Source organism: Danio aesculapii, chromosome 2 (assembly GCF_903798145.1).
Source record: "Danio aesculapii chromosome 2, fDanAes4.1, whole genome shotgun sequence".
Classification (NCBI taxonomy): domain Eukaryota; kingdom Metazoa; phylum Chordata; class Actinopteri; order Cypriniformes; family Danionidae; genus Danio; species Danio aesculapii.
In genome coordinates, this window is record NC_079436.1 from 53,730,342 (window position 1) to 53,753,781 (window position 23,440).

The following is a 23,440-nucleotide window of genomic DNA, read 5'->3' on the forward strand; positions in this document are numbered from 1 at the left end:
AGATTTGATCACCGCAGTCGATCTAATTAATGAAAGCATTTCAAATAGGGCTATTCAAATCATCTGATGAAAATATATTAATTTCGCAGTGTATATCACAGCAAAACAAAATATCGCAATGTGGTGTTGTCATAATACTGGAATTCGATACCAATCTGTACTGAAATTTTAAACACGACCATTTCCCGCTAACTTTTGAGCGCTGTTGAGTGCGTTCTTAAACTGTGCTGATTTGCCATTGTGTTCACGTGCTCGAAAGAAATGACAGACAAAATAACACAATTTTTGTAAGTTGAACATCAGGTTTTATTCTACAGATTTATTAATTTTTTAAAGTTAAAATATTTTAAATAGGTTAAAACATCAGGGTTTTTGTTTTAAAATGAAAATAAACATTTTTGAAGCAGCACTTTTTTGTTATTTTATTTCTATTGACAACATTTTGATTTTATTATTTTTTAAATTGAGAAGAAATGCAATTAGTAGTTCACAGAATAAGACCAAAGTTACATTTTACTTAAAAGCAAAACTATAAATGGTAAATCCAGAGATAAACTGAGAATTTTCAAATAGTGTTTAAGTTTTTTGTTGTTTTTTTATTTAGTTTTTCACATTGTGTATTCTTAAAATAATTTTATATATTTATATTGCATAGTTGTAATATGGTCATTTTATTTTTATTTTTATTTTATTTTATTTTATTTTTTATTTTATTTTATTTTATTTTATTTTATTTTATTTTATTTTATTTTATTTTATTTTATTTTATTTTATTTTATTTTATTTTATTTTATTTTATTTTATTTTATTTTACAAAAATGGACTAACTGACCACCAAGTTTAAGTCTTTAAATTGCACTAAGCTTCTTGTAAAATAAGTAGAAAAAATATTACGTACTGCTATCATTGCAAAGACAGATTATTAAAACCATTAATTAAGAATGTGTTGGATACAGATTTTTATTTCTATTGTCAACAATTTCATTTTAAATTGAGAATAAGTGTCCGTAATTCACAGAATATAACAAAAAAAAATTATTTTTATTGAAAAGCAGAATTATAAATCGTAAATCTAGAGATAAACTGAGAATTTAAGTCGTCTCTCAAGTTTTTTTTGTATTTATTTTTTTAAATGTAGTTTTTCAGATCATGTATTCTCAAAATAATGTTATATATTTATATTGCAAAGTTGTAATATAGGTGATGCGGTGGCGCAGTAGGTAGTGCTGTCGTCTCACAGCAAGAAGGTCGCTGGTTCAAGCCTCGGCTGGGTCAGTTGGCATTTCTGTGTGGAGTTTGCTTATTCTCCCTGTGTTCGCGTGGGTTTGCTCCGGTTTCCCCCACAGTCCCTAAGACATGTAGTACAAGTGAATTGGGTAGGCTAAATTGTCTGTAGTGTATGTGTGTGCATGAATGCTTTCCCAGTGATGGGTTGCGGCTGAAATGGGGTCTGCTGCGTAAAACAGATGCTGGATAAGTTGGCGGTTCATTCCGCTGTGGCGACCCTGGATTAATAATGGGACTAAGCCGAAAAGAAAATTAATGAATGAGTTGTAATATGGTCATTTTGTATTTATTTTATACACTATGGCAATTTTATTTGTTTACTCAAGTCACCTATAGCGCATGTGTTTGGACTCTGGGGGAAACAGGAACACCTGTAGGAAACTCACGCCAACACAGAGGAGAACATGCAAACTCCACACACAAATGCTTAATGGCTCACTCGAACCAGTAATCTTCTTGCTGTGAGGCGACAGTGCTAACCACTGAGCCACTGTGCCGCCTTGACATCTTACATGTTGGTAAAAACACATAGACTGCGCATGAATTGTTTCTGTGTGTGTGTTCACAGAAGCGGGAGAATGAAGGAGAGGAGAACGGAGGTGCACAGAAAGAAGACAGCAGTCAGAAGAAGGATGGTGCGGTGGACTCATCGTTTGTGTTTGGCCAGAATATCAAAGAGCGAGCGAAGGTCAGCTCTGACTCATTCCTCTCATTCTTTATCCAAAGCAGCAAATTGGCTCCACATAGGTTCCCTCGGCGTGCGTTTGTGTTTATTTCTCAGATTGTGTTACCGTGTTTTTCCTCCACAGTTGGAAGAAAACAGCACGAACAGCGACTCAAAAGACTCCACACAAGATCCTGGCAGCACCAATTATTTCTTGCAGTACATGGGCAGTTCCAGGTAACAGTATGATTGTATTTGTACTTATTTTTATTAATGTACAGGGACCATATAGTCAGTAATATGGAGAAGTTGTGGAATTTTGATATAGCATTTTCCAGGCCTGGATAAAGTGTTGGAAAAACTGAAAAAGTTTTAGAAAAGTCACGGAAATTAGTTGAGCAAGTATCTGTATACTTGAATATAGGGCTGAACAATAAATCGTTTGAGCATCGATATCGCAATCTGTGTATCTGCAATAGTCCCATTGCAGGATTTGATTATTTATTAAAGATTGAAGGATAAAGATATTAAATATTTTTGTATACAATTATTTATTTATTGATAACCATGTTATTTTACGTTTGATTGTTTAATTTCTATATTTCAATACTGTTAGTATTGAAAACTCCTTTTTTTAATATGTGCTTGTAATTTATTATGTTTCTATGCACAGCATAGAAAAGACTTGATCACAGCAGTTGATCTAATTAATGAAAGCTTTTCAAATAGGGCTATTCAAATCATCTGATGAAAAATATTCATTTCGTCGGCGCCAATAGCCTAGTGATTGGTGCGTCGACACATAGCACTGAGGTGCTCACGGCGACCCGAGTTCGATTCCCGGCTTGAGGTCCTTTGCCGATCCTTCTCTTATCTCTGCTTCCCACACTTTCCTGTCTGTAAATCTCCACTGTCCTATCCAAAATAAAAAATAATTATAAAAAAAATATATATATAAATATATTCATTTCGCAGCAAAACAACATATCGCAATGTGGTGTTGTCATAATAATGGAATTTGATACAAATTACATGAAATCCAATCTGAAGTCTCACACAGAATTGTAAGACATTTTAAGAATAGATTTGATCAAGTGGTTTTTAAACCAGATGTTGTATTTGGCATACTAGAATAACCCATGGTTTTTGCTCCAAGGTGAAAACCCTACTCAGTGTTTGTACTGCACAATTCCCCTTACTATAAAACACATTTTGCTGGACTGTCCTGCTTTTAATGATTCCAGAAGACTTTATGAAATGAACTCTCTTAAGGTAATTTTTAGCAAAGTGACACCAGAAAAGATTTTAGATTTTTTTATCATGTATTAACACTAAAAATCTTATTTAATTTATGTATTAATTTGTTTGTTGATTTTTAATTCTATATTGAAAGGTTCCTGCCATGAAAAAAGCCTTGGTTGCTGACATGGCATTAAATAAACACATTACATTACATTACTGGAACTCAATACCAATCGATACTGACATTTTTAAAAACGTCCATTTACCCTCAACATTTCAGCACGTTATTAAAAAGCACTGATTTACAATTGTGTTCACGAGCTCAACAGAAATGACTGTGATTGGCCAGGAAGGTCATAAGTTTACCAAACTCACCGCTGTTTACTGAGTGTAACCACAGATACAGGGACACTGGAGCATTTTTAAAGTCACAAAGATCAGCTGGTCTGTTTATAAGCTGACATACGAGCAATCCGCTGATGAATCGACTGATCTTCATGGCTTTAAAACGCTCCAGTGTCCCTGTATCTGTGGTTACACTCTGTAAACATTGAAGAGTTTGGTGAACTGATGCCTTCACGGCCAATCACAGTCCTTTCTGTTGAGCATGTGAACACAATGGCAAATCACAGCTGTTTAAGAACGTGCTCAAATGTTAACGGTAAATGGATGTTTTTAAAATTTCAGCATCGATTGGTACTCAATTCCAGTATCGTGACAACACTATCGTGATGTCAGATTTTTCCAAAATCGTGCAGCCCTACTTGAATAAAGGTTAGTTGTCATCTTTTCTGTCCACGGCCGAAAACATGCTCTCGCATTATTAGTGCTGTGTTAGCGGTATCTAAATAAATCTTGCATGAGTATAAAAATAAATGTAAAATAAATAGATTGTTTGCATGTTTTATGATATGCTGCAATCAATTTGAACTTGCATTGTTTTTTATTATTCACCACTTATACGTATGAAAATCACAACTGAAAATGGATCTGGTAGCAGATATCGCAGCCTCTGTTACTCTTTACTTTGCTCTTTTGTGTTAACATTTATTATTATTTATTTAGGATATGTGTTATCATATTCTGATTCCTATGCCCGATTATTAAACTATTAAATTGACTATAATTAAATGAAATATTCTTAAGAATATAATATGATGTGTTCTTTGGCAAAGTGCACTTGCATTGTGATGATATTATATTGTCATTCTGGCATCATATAATGAGTGGCATAAAATGGTCTTAAAATGACAATAATATTGTTTATCGCAATATATTTTGGTGTAATATATTGTACAACAAAAATAGATATCATGACAGGCCAAGTGTCACAGTGTATCTGTTACCGGGAGTAGTATAATCTGTACTTTACATGAAGGACCACAATGGAAATATCAACTTTATAGTGTGTATTCATTCATTTTCTTTTCGGCTTAGTTCCTTTATTAATCTGGGGTTGCTACAGCGGAATGAACCGGCAACTTATCCAGCACGTTTTACACAGCGGATGCCTTTCCAGCTGCAACCCATCTCTGGGAAACATCCATACACACTCATTCACACTCATACACTAGGGACAATTTAGCCTATCCAATTCACCTGTACTGCATGTCTTTGGACTGTGGGGGAAACCGGAGCACCCGGAGGAAACCCACGCAAACGCAGGGAGAACATACAAACTCCACACAGAAACGCCAACTGACCCAGCTGAGGCTCGAATCAGCGACCTTCTTTCTGTAAGGCGACAGCACTACCTACTGCGCCACTGCGTCACCCTATAGTGTTATATATATCCTTGACAAATTTAGTGTACTCACTTATGTTTTGTCAAATTAATAGAAAGAAAGAACTGTTCAGTAGACGTCTGTGAATCTGTCTCCGTTTGGAGTCTGGCTTCAGTGTGACGTCCTGTAAATCTGCTTCTGTTTGTTCCTACAGCTCCAACAATGCCACCAACAGCTCGGATAAAGGATCCAAGTTTGTTTTTGGCCAGAATATGTCGGAGAGAGTGCTGGTGAGAGATGCTTTTGGGTTTTGGGATTGGTGCAAACTGTTCAGCTTTTATTAGGCATTAGGCATCATCATTATTTTAGGCACAATATGTACGATTTACTTCATTAAAACATTCAAAGTCCTTTAGAACAACAGATATACAGTTCAAGTCATAATGATTCACCCTCCTGTAAATTTTTCCCAAATGATATTTAACAGAGCAAGGACTTTTTCACAGTATTTCCTATAATATTTTTTTCTTTTGGAGAAAGTCTTATTTGTTTTGTTTTGGCTAGGATAAAAATAGTTTTAAAAGTTTAAAAAGCATTTTAATGTTAACGTTATTAGCACCCTTAAGCAATATTTTTTGTTATATAATGACTTGCTAATTACCCTAACTTTTACAATAAACAACATTAAAATGCATAATCAATGGATTATTTTGTAATCATCAGAGGTGAATAAACATCGTTTTTGTGTGAATGTTTTTAGAGCCCCCCAAAAGGAGGAGAAGTGTCAGCAGAGGCCAGTAAAGAGGTTTCCGCTCCAGTATCAGAGCCGTCATCACAAGAGGCCACACCGGAGAAAAGTAGGTGGCATTTAGTAAACATGACAGATTTACTTTTTCATGTATTTTGTACTTCACGGTTCGGTTGCGATTATCATGCCATCGATTCTGTTCAATTCAATAACTCGGTGCATTGACGATGCTTTCCACGAACAACTTCACAGCACAGGAATTCTTGTATTAAAATGTATAGTTTATAAATATATTAATGTTTATATATTATTTGTAAAACAATTTTGTCCTTTAATACAAGCAGTACTGTACCTTTAATTTGACCTGCTCAATAAAATTTGACCTGGTCTTTTTGCTTTGCGGTGCATCGAAGAAACAATTAATTTTAACACCCCTAACAAATTGATTAAAGTACCAATGATATTGCAAATTTATAATATAGCAAATACATAAATGCATATTATATGTCCATTTTAACAGATTATTGTATGACAAAATATTCTGATATATAACAAGATTTTAATTAGAGTTCGAAAAATGTAAAATAATACAACAATGTATAAAAGCTCATCCAGAACGCTGCTGCCAGGATTCTGACCAGAACCAGAAAATCAGAGCACATCACACCTGTCCTCAGGTCTTTACACTGGCTCCCAGTTACATTCAGAATAGATTTTAAAGTATTATTACTGGTCTATAAATCACTAAATGGCCTAGGACCTCAATACATTACAGATATGCTGACTGAATACAAACAGATCACTCAGATCATTAAGATCAAGTCAATTAGAAATTCCAAGAGTTCAGTCAAAGCAGGGTGAATCGGCTTTCAGCTACTAACAGCGCCCCCTACTGCTGGAATCAGCTTTCAGAAATGATCAGATGTGCTCCAACATTAAGCACATTCAAATCAAGACTGAAAGCACATCTGTTTAGCTGTGTCTTTACTAAATGAGCACTGTGCTACATCCCACAGATCGTGCTATTATGTCTTTCTTTTCTTTTTCATTCTTTTATAGCCTGTTTTAACACATTTTAATCTGTTTTTAATCATTTTTAATTAAATTTTTATTTTCTTGTTTCGTTTATTCCTGTTTATGTAAAACATTTTGAATTACCATTGTGTATAAAATGTGCTATATAAATAAACTTACCTATAAAAGTGTAATAAAGCATCAAATTGTGACAGTTTAACAACAACCATTATAAAATATTTAATATGTAATTGACAAATTATTAACATTAAATCGTCAACTATACTGCATTTTAACAAAATTATTGAATGAAATGTAAATAAAAATCCATCAGAATAAAATATCCTAATATATATTTTTAAGATTTATAATAATTATAAACATACACAAATGATACTAAACTGTAAATGTGTAATGAAACATTAAATTGTAACAATTATAAGATATTTAATATGTAATTATAACAAGTTATTAACTTTAAATCATCAAAAGCATAACAATACAGCATTATAACAAGATTATTAAATGAAGTGTCAATGACATTCCATTAGAATCTAATATGCTGATATATAAGATTTATAAAAAAATTATTAATGTATAAAAATGATACAAAACCAACTTATAAAAGTGTAACTGTATGTTCAGACCGAAAGTGGCAAAGAAGCCGGAATCATTCATTTTCAATGGGAGCCGGCAACCATAAGCAATATGGGGAGCAGTGCGGCGCGCATTTGGGCGTCGAGGAGAGTTGAAATCAAGTCAACTTTATGGTAATGAGCTATGACGCGGTTCGGCGGCAAGCAATCGGAATGTAGTAGTCCACCGCTTGAGAGGAGTCCAGAGAGCATAGTCACTGTGAACATTGGTTCTGACCACAGTTGTTCCCAAGGGTTTGATTATTGCGGTCACCGGATTTTCAATTATTTGCAATGTTTTCTTACAGGAACATACATTTAAAAAGTTACTGATGTGCATTAATTTTATATGTTTTCTTTCTTTAAAAAAGCAGGAATCTCATGCGACAGTACAAAACAGTATTGCTGCTTCAGGATATTTCAGACATATGAACTCTTTGGATAATTAAGTGTCGCAGAGCCGCACCACATGCAACTTGATCTTCTGTAGTTAAGTGAATTTGACAAAAAGTGTGCAACATTTTCAAGCTAGAAAGCATGTTTGATGCGGGAATGTAACTAATATGATATGCTATGCTACACCGGCCCCTTAAAATACGAGGTCAATCTAGCTAATTTTGACGCTCTCGCTGCCGGAGCTGAAGGCAGACAGCGTTGTCACCGGGGCGGCCAGAGCAACCTTTGACGCTCTCACCGCTTTCGGTGTGAACATACAGTAATGAAACATTAAATTCTAACAAATGAACCTAAGCATTATAATACAATGTTTTAATAAATTAACAACTAATTTACATATCAATAAACGGCAAATAGACACAACTTTTTTGTAATGTTATGCGTATTTATATAGCGCATTTATTGTGTATGGCCGTACACCCAAAGCGCTTCACAATCTTGAGGGGGGGTTTTTCCACACAACCATTACATTACAGTACAACTTTTTTGTTACAAAATATAAATACAATTCTTTCAGTTCACAAATGCATAATATGTATAATAAGATTTATAATGCAATATAAATGTGTTGAAACAAAGTTAAATCAAGTGTAATGATGCATTAAATTACTAAATATGTCGCTGCATCAGATGGAATCATTTGCTTTTTTACTGTGTTTTGATATCAGTCATCATAGATTCAAAGTAATTGTTTAGCTCATTGAATTTTGGACCAGCGAGTGTTGTTTTCATGCTAGTTAACATTCATCCTTTACCATAATTTTGGCCTCATAATTGTGTTGAAGAATGAAGCGTTTTTTTCCTCTGTTTATTGTCAGATCACAGTGTGACAGAGTCTCTGGAGGAGTCAGCGGCCGCGTACACCAAAGCCACTGCCAAGAAGTGCATTCTGGAGAAGGTGGAGGTCCGTACAGGAGAGGAGGCGGAGAGCAACGTTTTACAGGTCAAACACACAATCTAAAGAAATTACTACAGAAAATAACCTCAACTCTTCCTCCATTTTGTTAAGGTTTATCACTTTCACACTTACAATAACACTGATGTGATCAGCCTCGTAATTAACTTCTGAAATTAAAATAGAGATGCGCAGTGCACAATTTATAAGTGTTTTCAATTAGTAACAGATTTCAGACATTCAAACATGCATAACTATTAGCAAATTGTACCGTTTAAGCTTTGTAAAATACATGTGAATGTCTATGGAGATGGCAATGATTATTACTTTTAAATATAACTGAACAATATGCTTCATTCACCTAAGATACACTCTTATGTTTATGTTTTTAAACATTTGCTCTGTTCCTCCGCTAGTTATTCAGCAACTTTCCTATATTTTGAAAGAAATTGATGAATTAGTGTACACAGTGCAGTGTACACTAGGACTGCATGATATTGGAAATGGTTTTGATGGTTTTCTATGGAGTCTAATGTTGTGTTTACACCAGATGCGGCATGTGCGAATAAATAAAAACCAAATAGACGAGTGAACATTTTGAGTTTACTCTCTTCCTTTGCACGTCACATTCGCTTTATTCGTGCGTCAAATTTACTTCTCAATAAACACAGATTCGTGTCATGGGTAGGGCTTCTGTCTGCCCAGTGACTCTAGCTTTGTTGCTAAATGGCTAATATGGATTTTAAGAGAGTAGCTGTGCTTTGTGCTTTAGGAAGGCTGAGAAACAGTGTATTTTCGTTCGGCGCCATGTCTGAGTCCACTAGATCCTTTTAGAGGTGCACCCAGATCTGTGAGTTCATCAACTCCTCCAGAAGTCAAAAGTTAAAAAAAATTTTGTTCACAGATCATATAAATTCCATATAAATATGATTCTGCAGCTCCTGGTCAACATGACTTCAGACTCAGCAATGCATATCTTGCAATGTGACTATTGTGGATGATCACATCATGATATCGATGCTGAAACGATATATTGTGCAGCCCTATTGTATCCCAAACAAAGGATCCAAGTTTGTTTTTGGCCAGAATGTCCTAGAGAGTGTTGGTGAGAGATGCATTTGGGTTTTGGGATTGGTGCAAACTGTTCAGCTTTTAAAGGCACAGTATGTATTATTTTTTTTCACTAAAACAGTCAAAATCTTGGGTCAATCCAGTTTTCTTGGTGCTATTTATTTGTTTAACCAAATTTTTGGCTGTAAAGGATATTGCACACTGAAGTCAGAAATTTTCGTATGCGTTTTTTTTCGTATGTGAAAAATTCATCACGTTAACAAATCTTGCACGCTGAGTCCGATGCGTATTGATCCATTACGAAAACACGCAGAATATTTCGGAGACAGTGATAGTTTGTTCTCCTCTCTTCTCCAAAGTTGAAACAGAAAGAGGAGTAGGACACATATTGTGTTCATCCAATACTGGATGATACATTGCTTGTGATACTTCACACATTCACATACGTAAACAACTCCTGAACAGAGACTGGCAGTACCACAGACATTTTAATAGAAAGTAGGGTTGGGCGATGCCGACCAATTTGGTCTAATGTGAAACATCGCGATGGACGATGGCATCGTCGTCGTAGGCGTCAGTAAATTAATTATTTATGAATAATTAGTTCATTCATAACGAATTAATTATTTGTAGCCTACCGTTTCAACTACCTGACCCACATGGTCTTTGTTTTACCCATAACCAAATCATAAATAAATAAAGAGAAGTTACACACAAATTACCACCTGTCAATCACTTTTTCCACCGGACTCTGGCATGAATAGGCAGAGTGATCTGTGTTGTTATAATGGCGCCGACAAACTTTGGTAAAAAAGGTGCACAACCAACAGGAACCAACCAACAGTATCTGAGGTTTTTGCTAAAATTACTAAGTACAAGCGTGAAAGCGAAAGATTGAAGCTGTATACTGACCCGTTACCTGATAGATTCAAAAGACAGAAGAGTCATTAAATAGAGACAAGATTAAGTAAATATCATGTTTAACAACTATAGAGAGACGCGATCCAGCGGTACATGCTTGATAAACTGTCCGACGTGCACTGCTCAAAGCATCCGCTGAGCTGGATTCAGTGCGCAATAAACTTAAGAGGTTACTTTATAAAGAAATGATGGGACAGGTTAATAAATGATGTTGCTTATTACACAGTTATCATCTCTGTTTTATAAAGAAAATAAGGAACAAGTGAATTTATTTTTTGCTGTAGATTATACGGAATTTTCCTGCCTCAGTTTTCTTTTTTGTGTAAAGAATTTAATATAATTAACAGCCAGTTAGTTTTTAGTGCCAATTAATATTTTCCCAAATGCTGCAACTTATATTAAACTTAACATTTTTAAAATTCTAGTAAAAATTGTGTGCTTTTTAAACGTTTTTTGACACTTTCTTGCAGATTAGACTTTTAACGCAAGTGCATTACTGTAAATATGTAAACCGAGACACAAGTCTTCTGTGGTAATTGAAGATATGCCCAAAACTGGTGCTGTATTGAGCGAAAACTCCTGTAATCTTAACAATATTACAAATTGTTATATAGTAAAATATATAAATACATGTCAGTTTTAACATATATGAAAACCAAATATTCTAATATATATAAGATTTAAAAAAAAATAATTGTAATTAATAAAAATTTATTATAAAAATTATCTATAAAAGTGTATTGAAACATTATATTACAACAATTTAACAACAAAACCAATAAAATATTTAATATGCAATAACAAATTTTTAACAATAAATCATCAAAAGCATAACAATACAGCATTATAACACAATTATGGAATGAAATGTAAATAAAATTCTATCAGAATAAAATATGCTGATATATAAAATTATAAATGTATAAAAATGATGCAAAGCTAAATTGTTTAAGTGTAATAAAGCATTACACTAAACTTAACTTATATTAAACTTAACAGTTTTGAAATTCTAGTAAAAATTGTGTGCTTTTTAAACCTTTTTTTTTTGGGCATGTTCTTGCTCATTAGACTTCTAACGTAAGTGCATTACTGTAAATATGTAAACTGAGACACAAGTCTGAGATCTCTTCTGTGGTTATTTAAGCTACGCCCAAAACTGGCGCTGTATTGAGCGAAAGCTCCTGTAATCTTGATGTGTGTGGCGTCTCTTGTCTCCACAGATGCAGTGCAAGTTGTTTGTGTTCGATAAGCCGGCTCAGTCGTGGGTGGAGCGAGGTCGTGGTTTGCTCAGACTCAATGACATGGCGTCCACAGATGATGGCACGTTACAGTCCAGATTAGGTAAGAGTTAGAGTCAGTGGTGTCTTCATCTTCATATATTTATTTATTTATTAGCATTATTTACCAGAAAGTCTTATTGAGATTTCAAATCTCCTTTACAAGAGGGACCTGACCTATTCATTCATTCTCCTTCAGCTAGTCTCTTATTTAACAATGGTCGTCACAGTGGAATGAACCGCTAACTATTCCAGCAAATGTTTTACACAGCGGATGCCCTTCTAGCTGCAATCCAGTACTGGGAAACACCCATACACTCACATTCACACACACACACTCATACACTACGGCCAATTTAGTTGGCCTAATTCCCCTATAGTGCATGTGAAACCGGAGCATCCGGAGTAAACCCACGGGGAGAACATGCAAACTCCACACAGAAATGCCACCTGACCCAGCCGAGGCTCGAACCAGTGACTTTCTTGCTGTGAGGCAACAGGGCTACCCACCGTGCCACACATTGAAAGTCAATTTAGATTCATTTCTAATATAAAAGCCAAGCTTCAGTTTCACTTCATAGTTCAGCTTCAGTTTCCTACCAGTCTGACTGTGTTCATCACATTAATCGAAGCCAATTTCATGCACATTTAGTCAATAAAGGCAGTTCTAGTAAACCTCCAGCATGTTCTTTCAGATGGAGCAGCATTTACAAATTAAAGGTACAGTGCTTGTATTAAATGACAAAATTATGTTCTTGTCTTGGGAAGTGAAATATAAAATTGAGTAAAGCACTCACCGAGATAATCAAATTGAACCGAATAGATAACATGATAATTGTAACAGAACCATGAGGCCAGCCTAGGTTGACAACCCTACTTTGCGAAGGGCCACTTGGATGAAAAAGAAATCAAGGCAGTCTGTCTGTAGCATATGTTTCCATTCAAAGATGCGAATTAAATTTATGCGTAAAACTAGATTATCGCATATAAGACGTGTGAATAAAGCAACGTTTCCATCCACTGAGTCAAAGAGAACGAAATCTCTTCCTGATCAACTGGCGCCAAATATCAAAAGTAAAACCAATTACTACGGTAGGAGAAGCTGCGTGAATCTTTTCCTTATTTAATAAATGACTTGCGCCTCAGAAGATAAATGCCGACACGCAGTGAAACACAGAGCACAGACGCTCTTGACTGCTCTGGAGGTCATTAATAATATAATAACTCTAAAGGCTCGTACACACCGGGACGATTTCCATTTGCGTTTATCGCCAGCGTTTTCCAAGACGTTTTTCTGGATTTAAACCCAAGCGATTTTCACTGAGTATGCAAAATCACTCCTTGACGTTAGATGGCGCTACACAACTTTAAGCTTCTGACACTTGCTTGTAAAACAGAAGAAGACGAAGTTTGACACGCTTGTTGTTAAAGTTACTGGCGATTCGAACACGCATAGATGGTTCAAGTAGCAGCTCCAGCTCTAGCGATGAAGAAATGATTATTGTTCACCAGTGCAATAAGCAGCTCCATGTTCATATCGCCTCTGGACATCTTGAGCGCCTCCAACTGCTGTTTACTGTATCTTCAGCAGATCCGTGCACGTGAACAAAAGTGCCAATCTGATTGGTAGAGAAGGTTATGACACTGCATGTCAAAACAAAAACAAAAAAAAAACGAGCATGAGACGTTTCTTAAAAGATGGCTCTTTTACGCCTGGCATTTTGCACGTTGGTGATCACGATTGGCACCCTTTATTTAGTCACGAGGCGTTAAACATCAGCAGAAAATGCTAGCAAAAAGCGTCCCGGTGTGCACGGGCCTTAATACTGAAATGGTTACACCGATTTAGAATGACCAAAACAACATTTCGAATGTTTTACAATGTGCTCAGCCTGCTGGTTTGTCCATTCATGTACATTTTTATCACCAGATAATCTCTTTAAACAAAATCACATGACTTTTTTTAATGTGCATACTGGAATTTGTTCGGTAGAAGTGTTTCCATCATAGTTTGGTGCATCTTTTCTTATTGAAAACAAAGTTTATCTAGGAAACAGGTAACGTTTTTACTCCAAACTCACTTCAGTCAAGTGTTTGAAATCAATCCTTCTGATACGCCCCGTGTGGCTTCTGAGGATGAAAAGGGCTAAACGTAATTATGACAACCCAGTATTTAAAAAATTCTCCTGAGACGTTAGCTGCTATGGATCAACATGACGGACATGGCACAAAAGTTGTTCGCTTTACTTGCAATAAAGATAAAGAAAAAAGAATATTTAATCACCCAAAGTATATTTACAATTGAATGCAATAAGTGCAAAATAAGTACTTTTTTACTTCCCTTTTAGTAGATTTAAGCAGATTTTAGCATGGATGTTCTGAATAGATGTGCAACTCAACTAAAGCGAACTAGAGAACAGGACAGCTACACAAATGTCACACAGAAAAACAGAGCAGTGACAAGAGATTATGATCTCCCCCAGTCTGATCCGAGCCGTCACTGGAGCGCTTAAAGCAGGGGTTTTCAACCTTTTTCTCTTCGGGGCCCACCTCTTTCTCTGAAGATGTTTTTGAAGGCCCACGTCTGACACTTTTTCTTAAACTGATTGTCTAGAGAAAATGCTTATTTTAAACCTTTATTTATTAGCAAAACATTTCTGTTGCTTACACTATTGTTATCTTATTTTTGACAGCATTTTATAAAAACCCCGAAACATATATAGAGATAATTAAATATAGAATATATAATGATATATATATATATATATATATATATATATATATATATATATATATATATATATATATATATATATATGTATATATGTATATATATATGTATATATGTATATGTAATATATAATATATAATTTTTTTTTTTTTTTTTTTTTAATACACACAGATTAAAAGCTCCTGAATTCTTCAGGTATTTGTTACAACTGCAGAGTAATTAGGCCTTTTCTTTAATAAATGAACCTGACAGGACAACAGGAGATCTTTATATATGCATAAATTTGACTTACATGATAAATAATAAGAAAAACAATGACTTTCAAATTTAATACAGTATATTGTAGAACACGCAACAATCTATTTTGTTTAAATTTGTTTTTATATTCATGTAAAATTGATTTTAATAATGCTTACACAGCACTAACAATGTGAGAGCAAGTTTTTGGCCAAGGACAGAAAATAGTCACATAGTCACATCGCAAGATATGCAATGTTGGGATAATAGCTTAATATAGAGTTTAATCAAAATGGAGGTTCGGATCATTTTACTGACTCGGATCTTTGAGTCTCGTTCATCAAGATGAACGAATCTTTTTTCGAGTCATTTCGTTCATTTGGTTCAATTCGCCAAAATATTTTAAAAATGTGACGAATTGCTTCCAAACACATCTACAACTAGCCCAAAAGAGGAACGGATGACTCAAACCCGATAGAGGACTCGAGAGATGAACGGATCAATTCTTTTTCCGGCTCTAAAAGCTTATGATTGGCCCATGAGGAACGAATGACTCCAACCCAATAGAGGAGTCGAGAGGTGAACGAAGAGGTTTACAAAAAATCTGCTGCTTTGAATTGGACTGACTACTTTTCATCTGTTGATCATATACATTTAAAAAAATAAAAATAAAATACAGTAAAAACACTCTTAAGTCTGTTGAAACACATCGATCTGAAGGCGGTTGGGTTTTAAGGATATTATTGGAGTTCGCTGACAGTAGTGAACAGCTATTCACTAAAACACCACAGAGTCTCGCTAGATCCTCCTGTATGGGGTGCGCATCCCTTATAAGTCACTCGCATTCTAATTTGGACAACTACGCTGATATTTTAAAGAGTTCACACAGAGAGCATGTATAATTTGTGAATCAACTGAGATGTGCGACTCTGATACGAGTCACAGACGTGAGGCACTGGTCATAACTCTAATCATCATTGCCTTTATATTTGAATCACGGTTTGCTTTATGTTATATAGCTGAGAATGTATAGCAGCTGAGCAGCCACGGTTAAGTCTGTATTTTACAGTGAGGCTCTTTTTGCACAAAGTCCAAAGTAATCAATAACAGAAAACGGGAAATGCCATTACAGCAAACATTTTTATATAAAACATATTTAATAATGAAATCAAATAATTAAAGTGCAATAATTAAGTTCAATTTAATCTCGCGGCCTACCTGCAGGATCGCTGAGGCCCACTAGTGGTCCGCGGCCCACCGGTTGAGAATCCCTGGCTTAAAGGACCCCCTATCCTCTTTTGATAGACGGTCCACTCGTGAAAACTCTGCGAGCCAATTGGAACACCTAGATTTTAGAAGAACAGCAGACAGCAAATAAAAATGGGAAGGGGAGGAGGGAACAACAGAGCAACACCCCCAGGCATGTAACACCTGTGAGATGGTTCTGTCGTCATGTGATTAGTCCCATTGAATCAATCAAAGCAGTTAAATCTGTTTATAATGCACCACTATTGGGATTTTCTGAATTGTTTCTTGATTGGTGTTTGGAATTTCTGCTCAATAGCACCCTCTGGCTTTCTTCGGAGGAGATTTACTACTGATCACAGAACCGAGCTTCCCTGACAAGATGTGCACCACAATCGCTGCTTTGCTCAATCATGTTTATGATTTCTTTTGATTAATTGTCCAGCCCTACTTAACCCTCTTCCTCGTGTGTGTGTGTGTGTGTGTGTGTGTGTGTGTGTGTGTGTGTGTGTGTGTGTGTGTGTGTGTGTGTGTGTGTGTGTGTGCGTGCGTGTGCGTGCGTTTCTGCAGTGATGCGCACACAGGGCAGTCTGCGGCTCATTCTCAACACAAAGCTGTGGCCTCAGATGCAGGTGGATAAAGCCAGTGAGAAAAGCGTTCGCATCACAGCCATGGACACAGAGGATCAGGGCGTCAAGGTCTTCCTCATATCGGTATGATGGACACACACATTTTAGGCTGAATGAGCAATGCTTTTGGATTGTTTTATCAGTTGATTATTGCAAAGGGTAACACTTTGGTATCAGGTTTTCTGGTGTGTGTGTGTTATATTTACCCTGGGGGTCCGCCGGCTTAAATATTTTTGCACAGGTCTTATTTTTTCGGTGTCCATGTAACGCTACATCTAATGCTCATTTAAATTCTTTTTTGTTGTTTGGTTTTCGTAGTATTGTAGTTCTTTATTTCACTAGTCCAATTGTAATTTGCATTATTACAACTACAAATATGACGAACACGCGATAGCCAATCAGCTTTCTGTTATTGAACTCAGGCACGGCGAATGTGACATCATCGCTGTGCTTGCAGAGGTTCTCTTTGGGTGAACGCGACATGATTTCATCTGGCGGAGCTCACAAAGTTTTTTGAGACTCGGGTGAAGTTAGTGCTGCGTTTGATTTGAGTTGAAATTAAAACACTTGTACGGGTATGACTGTACAGACATCTTTATGATCCGTCCATGCGTGATCATAGGGAGAACCAGATGACCAATAATTCTTTGCTAGAATTTGCAAAAGCAGTGGAAAACGAGGAAAGTTTTTGTAAATGTTTGGAAAAACCTGAGGGAAAAGTTTGTTAAAACCAAAAAGAGAGGCGATGGAAAAGTGGAGACCCAGGTGGTTTTAATGTTATAGAATATATATTTTTCCACCATTCATAGGTTCAACACTGATGTTTATATTACAATTTTAATTTAAAAACAATTTAATAGTTAGAAAACTAAAATGAAGGAACAAATTATTTCTTTGATAACTGGAAAGGAAGATATGAACCTGTCAGTTTACAATATACTGATGCCCAATTTTTAGGCTTTATTGGTGATAATGATCAGGAATGTTGGACCATTATTGCCTTTTTAGCTTATAAGTAGAGGACAGAAACTAGCCAGAGAGTAATGTGTGAGTTGTTGAGTGGGCAAAAAAAACGTCAGTATTTAAGTGAGTGTACTTACAGTATTTTTTTTGCTTTTATTCTTGCCATAATAAATAATGATGTATATTTTATTGTAGAGCAACCCATGTTCTGTTGCCATTAATATTTAACTTTAATAGGTAGAACTGTCCGAGATATGAACAAAAGCAAGTGATGCATAAAAGTTTGATTTAAAAAAATCGTGGTTACAAAATTCTTTATAATCATTATAAATAATTCTAAAAAAAAAATCAATAAATAATGTTTGATGATATTAATAATTACATTGCTTAAATGATCTTAATGATATGACCTAGTTCCGGAAACTTTCTACTTCTCTGTTTATCCGTCTGACTTTACTGTCTGTTTGTTTTGACCGCCCCCTGTCATTTAAAAGAATATCTCAATGATGAACACGTCGAGTATAAAAGCCTCGTCCGTTTCGTGAGGTGCGCGATGCGGCGCCAGGCAAAAGTATAAATCAGCCTTAAGATGTTTGTTTTTTCTGTAGCTCAGTGGTGCATCTAACCTGTCTTTAGTACTGTTCAATTTGAACACATTTATTTTACCACTAATTTAGTAATTATGCATTTCCTCTTTATGTGTATGCGTGTTTTTGATATTGTGATAAAGGTCTTAAATTTAATGGTCTTAAAAAGTCTTAAATTTGACATTATGATCTGCAGAAACCCTGATACCTCAACACTAATCAGACTTATCAACACTTGCCTTTATCAGAAAGGCATATTGCCAATTTTTGTCCATATCGGGTTGCTGCCAATTGATATATTTTACATAACTTTGGCTTGCTTATTGAGTGTTCTGGTTAAAATCCTCCTGTCTTGGCATCTCTTCTTTTGTACTAAAATTGTATCATTAATTAGTTTTGTTTGCATTTGTTTGATTAATTTGGTTTTATAGATTTATTTGATCCAATTTCCATTTAGATATTGAATGTAATGTATTTACTTACCAAATAATGTTCATTTGAATCCTCAGTAATATTTAAAGGCTTTTTATATTATTTAGTTCAATTGTTTATAGTTCTTTTTTTATCAAAACAATTTTGAATGTCTTAATTAAATGTTAGAATATTTGAAAATCCTACATATATTATTTAGGGCTGCACGATTGTGGCTAAAATGAGAATCAGGTGGTTTTGTTGTATTGCGTGTTGTGCATGGTCCTCAGGTGGTTTTATTGTAATGTATGTTCTGCTGTGTGTCCTCAGGCGAGCTCTAAGGATGCCGGTCAGCTGGCTGCAGCGCTGCATCACCGGATTCTGGCCCTGAAGAGTCGTGTGGAGCAGGAGCCCGAGAGCACGCCAGCTCCGGCTGAACCCGAGATCCCGCAGTCCAACGAAGACGACAGCGACGACGACCAACCCGCTAACAGCAGCAGCAGTGGCGGCACGGGCAACTCCACCGCCAGCGGTACAGGCCTTTAACTCTATTCAGACTCACCAGGATTACACCATTACTCAATTTAAAGAGCCCCTGTTATGCATTAAAAAAGGTCATATTTTGATTTTGGGGTCTCCAACAACAGGCTAATCAAAAAACACTTTCATTGTCTTATAAATTGCGTTTATTTTTACCTACTTATCGCAACGACTCACATATGATTTGTTCAGCGATTCATTTGTTCCCAAACCCCTCTTAGCGCGATGCTAATCTGCACTGATTGGTCCGATGACCAAATTTATTGCAATTGGTCAACTGCTTTCAGCGTGAGACAGAGAAATGCCCACCACGGCTCATCAACAGTATTGAAGTAGTCAGAGTGCAGAGTGTATGTGTGAACCCAACAACGGAGTGCATTAAAGCAATGCTGTTAAACAGCAGCATATTGCTCTATTCTTAACCATGATACACATTCAGTATTAATCCACACAGTAGCATAAGCTCATCTATTTTGAAACTTGACCGCTGCACGTAGCAAGGACAAACAGTAAGGGATCGCAAGCTCACAGACGCATTTAAATCTGTAAACAAAGCGGCATGCGTCACGTTTTCAACACTGTTTTAGACGCGATATGTGAATATAAAGAGTTAACCAGATACAGTGCAAGCGGTTACAAGTAACAAAACACAATTAAATACATAATTTGCAAGCTAGAGAAAACAAGGAGGCAGCCATTTTAATCACACTTAAATTAGTTACACTTATAAAATGGAGGAAGGAACTGATCCTTGACCTGTGTACTGTAAAGTTCCTGTCGAGCTCTGACAGAGTCCCACACATCAATAGTCTTTTCTGATCCTCCTTTAACAGACGGCTGATGAATCCTTCATTGTAAGCGTGTAGGTTGCTGAAGCATTCATCAGAAAAATGACAGGAACACAGCACAAGGCTGGAGCTATAATGCTGAGGTGTTTTTGCAAAAATAATCTTCAACCACTGACTCTTCACAGCCTCATCTTTGGGTAGGGAAAATAAACTTCCCCTCACACAGAGCACAGCGTCTTTGCGACATGACTCCAGGATCTCCTACAGTGTTTGTCTTCCTCCTTTTCTTTCTACAATGTTTGTGGGCGAAGCCGGGGGTTTCAATTTTCCCGGGTCTGCGTGTGCAACAAATGGGCGGGGCTTGAGTTCCGTATTAACGTCACGCTAAAACGGCTAAAGACTCGTTATCGCGGCGATTCATTTGAAACACCATGAGTTGACTCTTTTATAGATGAATCAATCATTTTAAACACGGTGCACTTTCAGATTTAAAGATTTTACCTATTTTACCCCTTTTTTATGATTTAATATTAATATTATGGTTCTGAGTGTGCCAGTTTAGGTTCAGTTCAATTCAGATTCAGATTTTTTGATTATAATGTGTTAAAAAGTGTCATTTTGGGGGCGTGTACACAGCTCGTTGTTTTAGGGGTGTGTTGCTTCACATGTAAATTAGTTTTGACTTCCCGCCCAACTTAACAAGGGGGCGGGGCCATGAGCTCACCCGCTTTTGTGTATGGCCATAGACAGGCAGACAGAGAGAAGCAACATGAGTGAGAGGACGAGCATTTAGTCGTACATGTAGGACTCGGACACAGACCAAGCAGAGACGACTGTTGAGGAATCCATATTCCTAATGTGTTAAAATATTTCATACTTGTAGTTACAAAATCATTTGAGTCTTATATTTTTTGTGTCTTTGTAGTTTTACAGCCACTATGTAACGAATGCATGCGTCATCCATGTAGAGATGCAACGAATAACTGATTACATTACTAACCACGCTTTAATTTGCCATGGTTAATTAATCGTAAAGTCTTCTCAACACTGTGTTTCTGCACGGATCAAAACTGTGGCAACAAAACAATGTTATGCCAACTGTGTGCTAGTTTAAAGTTGCGAGCTTGTACACCAAGACTAATAACCTAAGGCAAATTCGTCATTTGCAATGGAGGGATGCGCACGCGAGGCAACGCACTCACACTTTAGCCGCACCTAGTTGAGATGACAGGGAGCTTCTGTGACCGCGGGAAATGCAAACAGCTGAAGTTTCAGGAATACGCAATGAAAAGTATACATTTTTGCACCCAACCCACCTAAAGTTACAAACAATGGCGCCGATGAGAGCGATCATGTGGTGAATGTTGATCCGCCAGCCGAGATCAGTCGAGTGTTTTCAGAGAGAGTGCTGAAAGACTCGGTGGATCAGCTGTTTTTAATGGCCTGGATCTCGATATGTTGCATTCACTGCGTGTTCAGCGCAAATGGCCGCGAAATGTAAAATCTCTGTTGCTCATTCAAAGGAAGACTATGAAGGCTCTTGTGTTGAGCCCAATGAGCATTACTTCCAAAAATAGAGCAAGGGTGTTTCTTTGGTGGCATCGCTTTGACTCACACGCTGAAAATGGTGGACGTGAAACGACAAACTGAGGATATGGTGATGCGCGTCAATCAGTGATGCCTGTCAATCAGTATTGGTGGGCGGGGGGACCGCACTCCTACGTCAAGTTGCGGTCGATCTGAAAACCGCTCCAATTGGTCCACCGTTTTCATGTTGTTAAATTAAAAAAAAGCACTGGGTGTGCTTATATCAGCCCAATATGACGGTCTATACACCATACCTTTCACCATAGGTGCCCTTTAAACCATAGCTGGATATTTCACTTCACTTAGCGCTGTGTTACTCACTGCACGGACGGTCGTCTTCAAAAACCCATAATAGGGGCTCTTTAATGAAAATCAAGCAACTTTTTTTAGATTTTGCATTTTTGATAGTCTTGTGCAAAGGGTCCATTGAAAATGCCACCAGCGTGATTCCAGTAATGCGTTTTATTATAAGCTAATAATAATGATTGTTTTGTTTCAGGTAACTGTGAGACCAGCGAGCCCCCGGCGTCTGAGAGCACATAGCACCCAAACTTCCGTTCGCCCCCCTCCCCGGCAGGGTTTTAGCGCAGACGTCTCTGCGGGACAGTCCTAGATTCAGGACGGACCCTCGGACGGACACGGAGTTATCTCTCTCACCCCTCCCCCCCAAAAACCCCCTCTGTAGTTCATTTTCCCCTCCGACATTTATTATTGTAAATCTGGAGTTGTTTCGTTTTTGTTTTTTTATCATTACGTTGGTTTTTAGTTGTTGTTTTTTTTTCCTCTTGGACTGCAAATAAACAAACAAATTAAAAAGACAACAAAAAAAAGGAAAAAAAAATACTAGAGACTTTTCCATGTATGGCTTTGGACTTGGTCGCTCATCATATTGATGAGTGTGAGGGTGTTTCTCTCTCCACGGCTCAACAAGACTGCAGTTTCTACAGTGGGACCGTTTTTTTTTTTACTCGTTCTCTCCGTCTCTATCTCTCTTTCTATTGGCTGGCTTCATCGTGACCTTGCGGAGTCATCTTGCTCATCGGCCAATCAGCTGGCTAGAGCTGCAGTCACATGACCTTCTCCTCTCTCTCTCTCTCTCTCTCTCTCTCTCGCTCTCTCTCTCTCTCTGTGTGTACGCTGTGGTTTCTCCCCGATTTCTGCCAGTTTGATGAGCATCTCCTGGATGTGTTCACTTTCTAGGGACAAGCTGACACTCTTACTAGTCTGCTATAAGATGGTAGTTAGATTTCTCATTGGTGTTAACAAATAAAGGACTTAACCGGCACACAGACTCGTGCTGTTTCTAGATCTCGCCATCCCTGGGAAAGAGAAAGACACAAGTAATCACCCAAATGTCAGTTCTGTTGGGTTATTTTTCAGCTAACCTTTACATTTTAAAGAGAGAAAAAGCAGCAGCGTTTGTTTTTATTTTCCATCTTCCGAGGGTTTGTATTGTGTTGGCCTTTTTTTAAAAAAAAGAAACAGATTTTGGTTTACTACTATATTAACTTTTTATCCATTTACATGTGATTGGAGACATCCTGTCAGAATAATGTGTGTTGGCAGTTTTGAGTGCATTTAGACAGTAAAAAAACAAAAGGACAAAAAAAAAAAAAAACAAGACTTGTACCCTTGAATGTTCTGTACATTTCTATGCGTATATTATCACTTACTAGCACACCATGTCTCCAAACTCCTTTACAGAATAAATAGTAATATCAAAGCTCAAAAAAAAGAGGAAAAAAAAAAAGATGAAACATTTGAAATAAATTTTTGTCTTATGTCAAA

General features: G+C 36.6%; 1 protein-coding gene across 1 annotated transcript in view; it reads left to right on the forward strand.

Annotated features, from left to right (window-relative positions):
* ranbp3b (RAN binding protein 3b) overlaps window positions 1-23,440 on the forward strand; it is a 52,406-nt gene extending 28,966 nt beyond the window's left edge. The window contains 9 exon segments of the mRNA XM_056445691.1: window positions 1,856-1,975; window positions 2,097-2,188; window positions 5,132-5,207; window positions 5,678-5,774; window positions 8,589-8,713; window positions 11,878-11,998; window positions 16,718-16,860; window positions 19,068-19,269; window positions 22,152-23,440. Of these exon segments, the coding sequence (XP_056301666.1) occupies window positions 1,856-1,975; window positions 2,097-2,188; window positions 5,132-5,207; window positions 5,678-5,774; window positions 8,589-8,713; window positions 11,878-11,998; window positions 16,718-16,860; window positions 19,068-19,269; window positions 22,152-22,195 (1,020 nt within the window). The 3' untranslated portion in view covers window positions 22,196-23,440.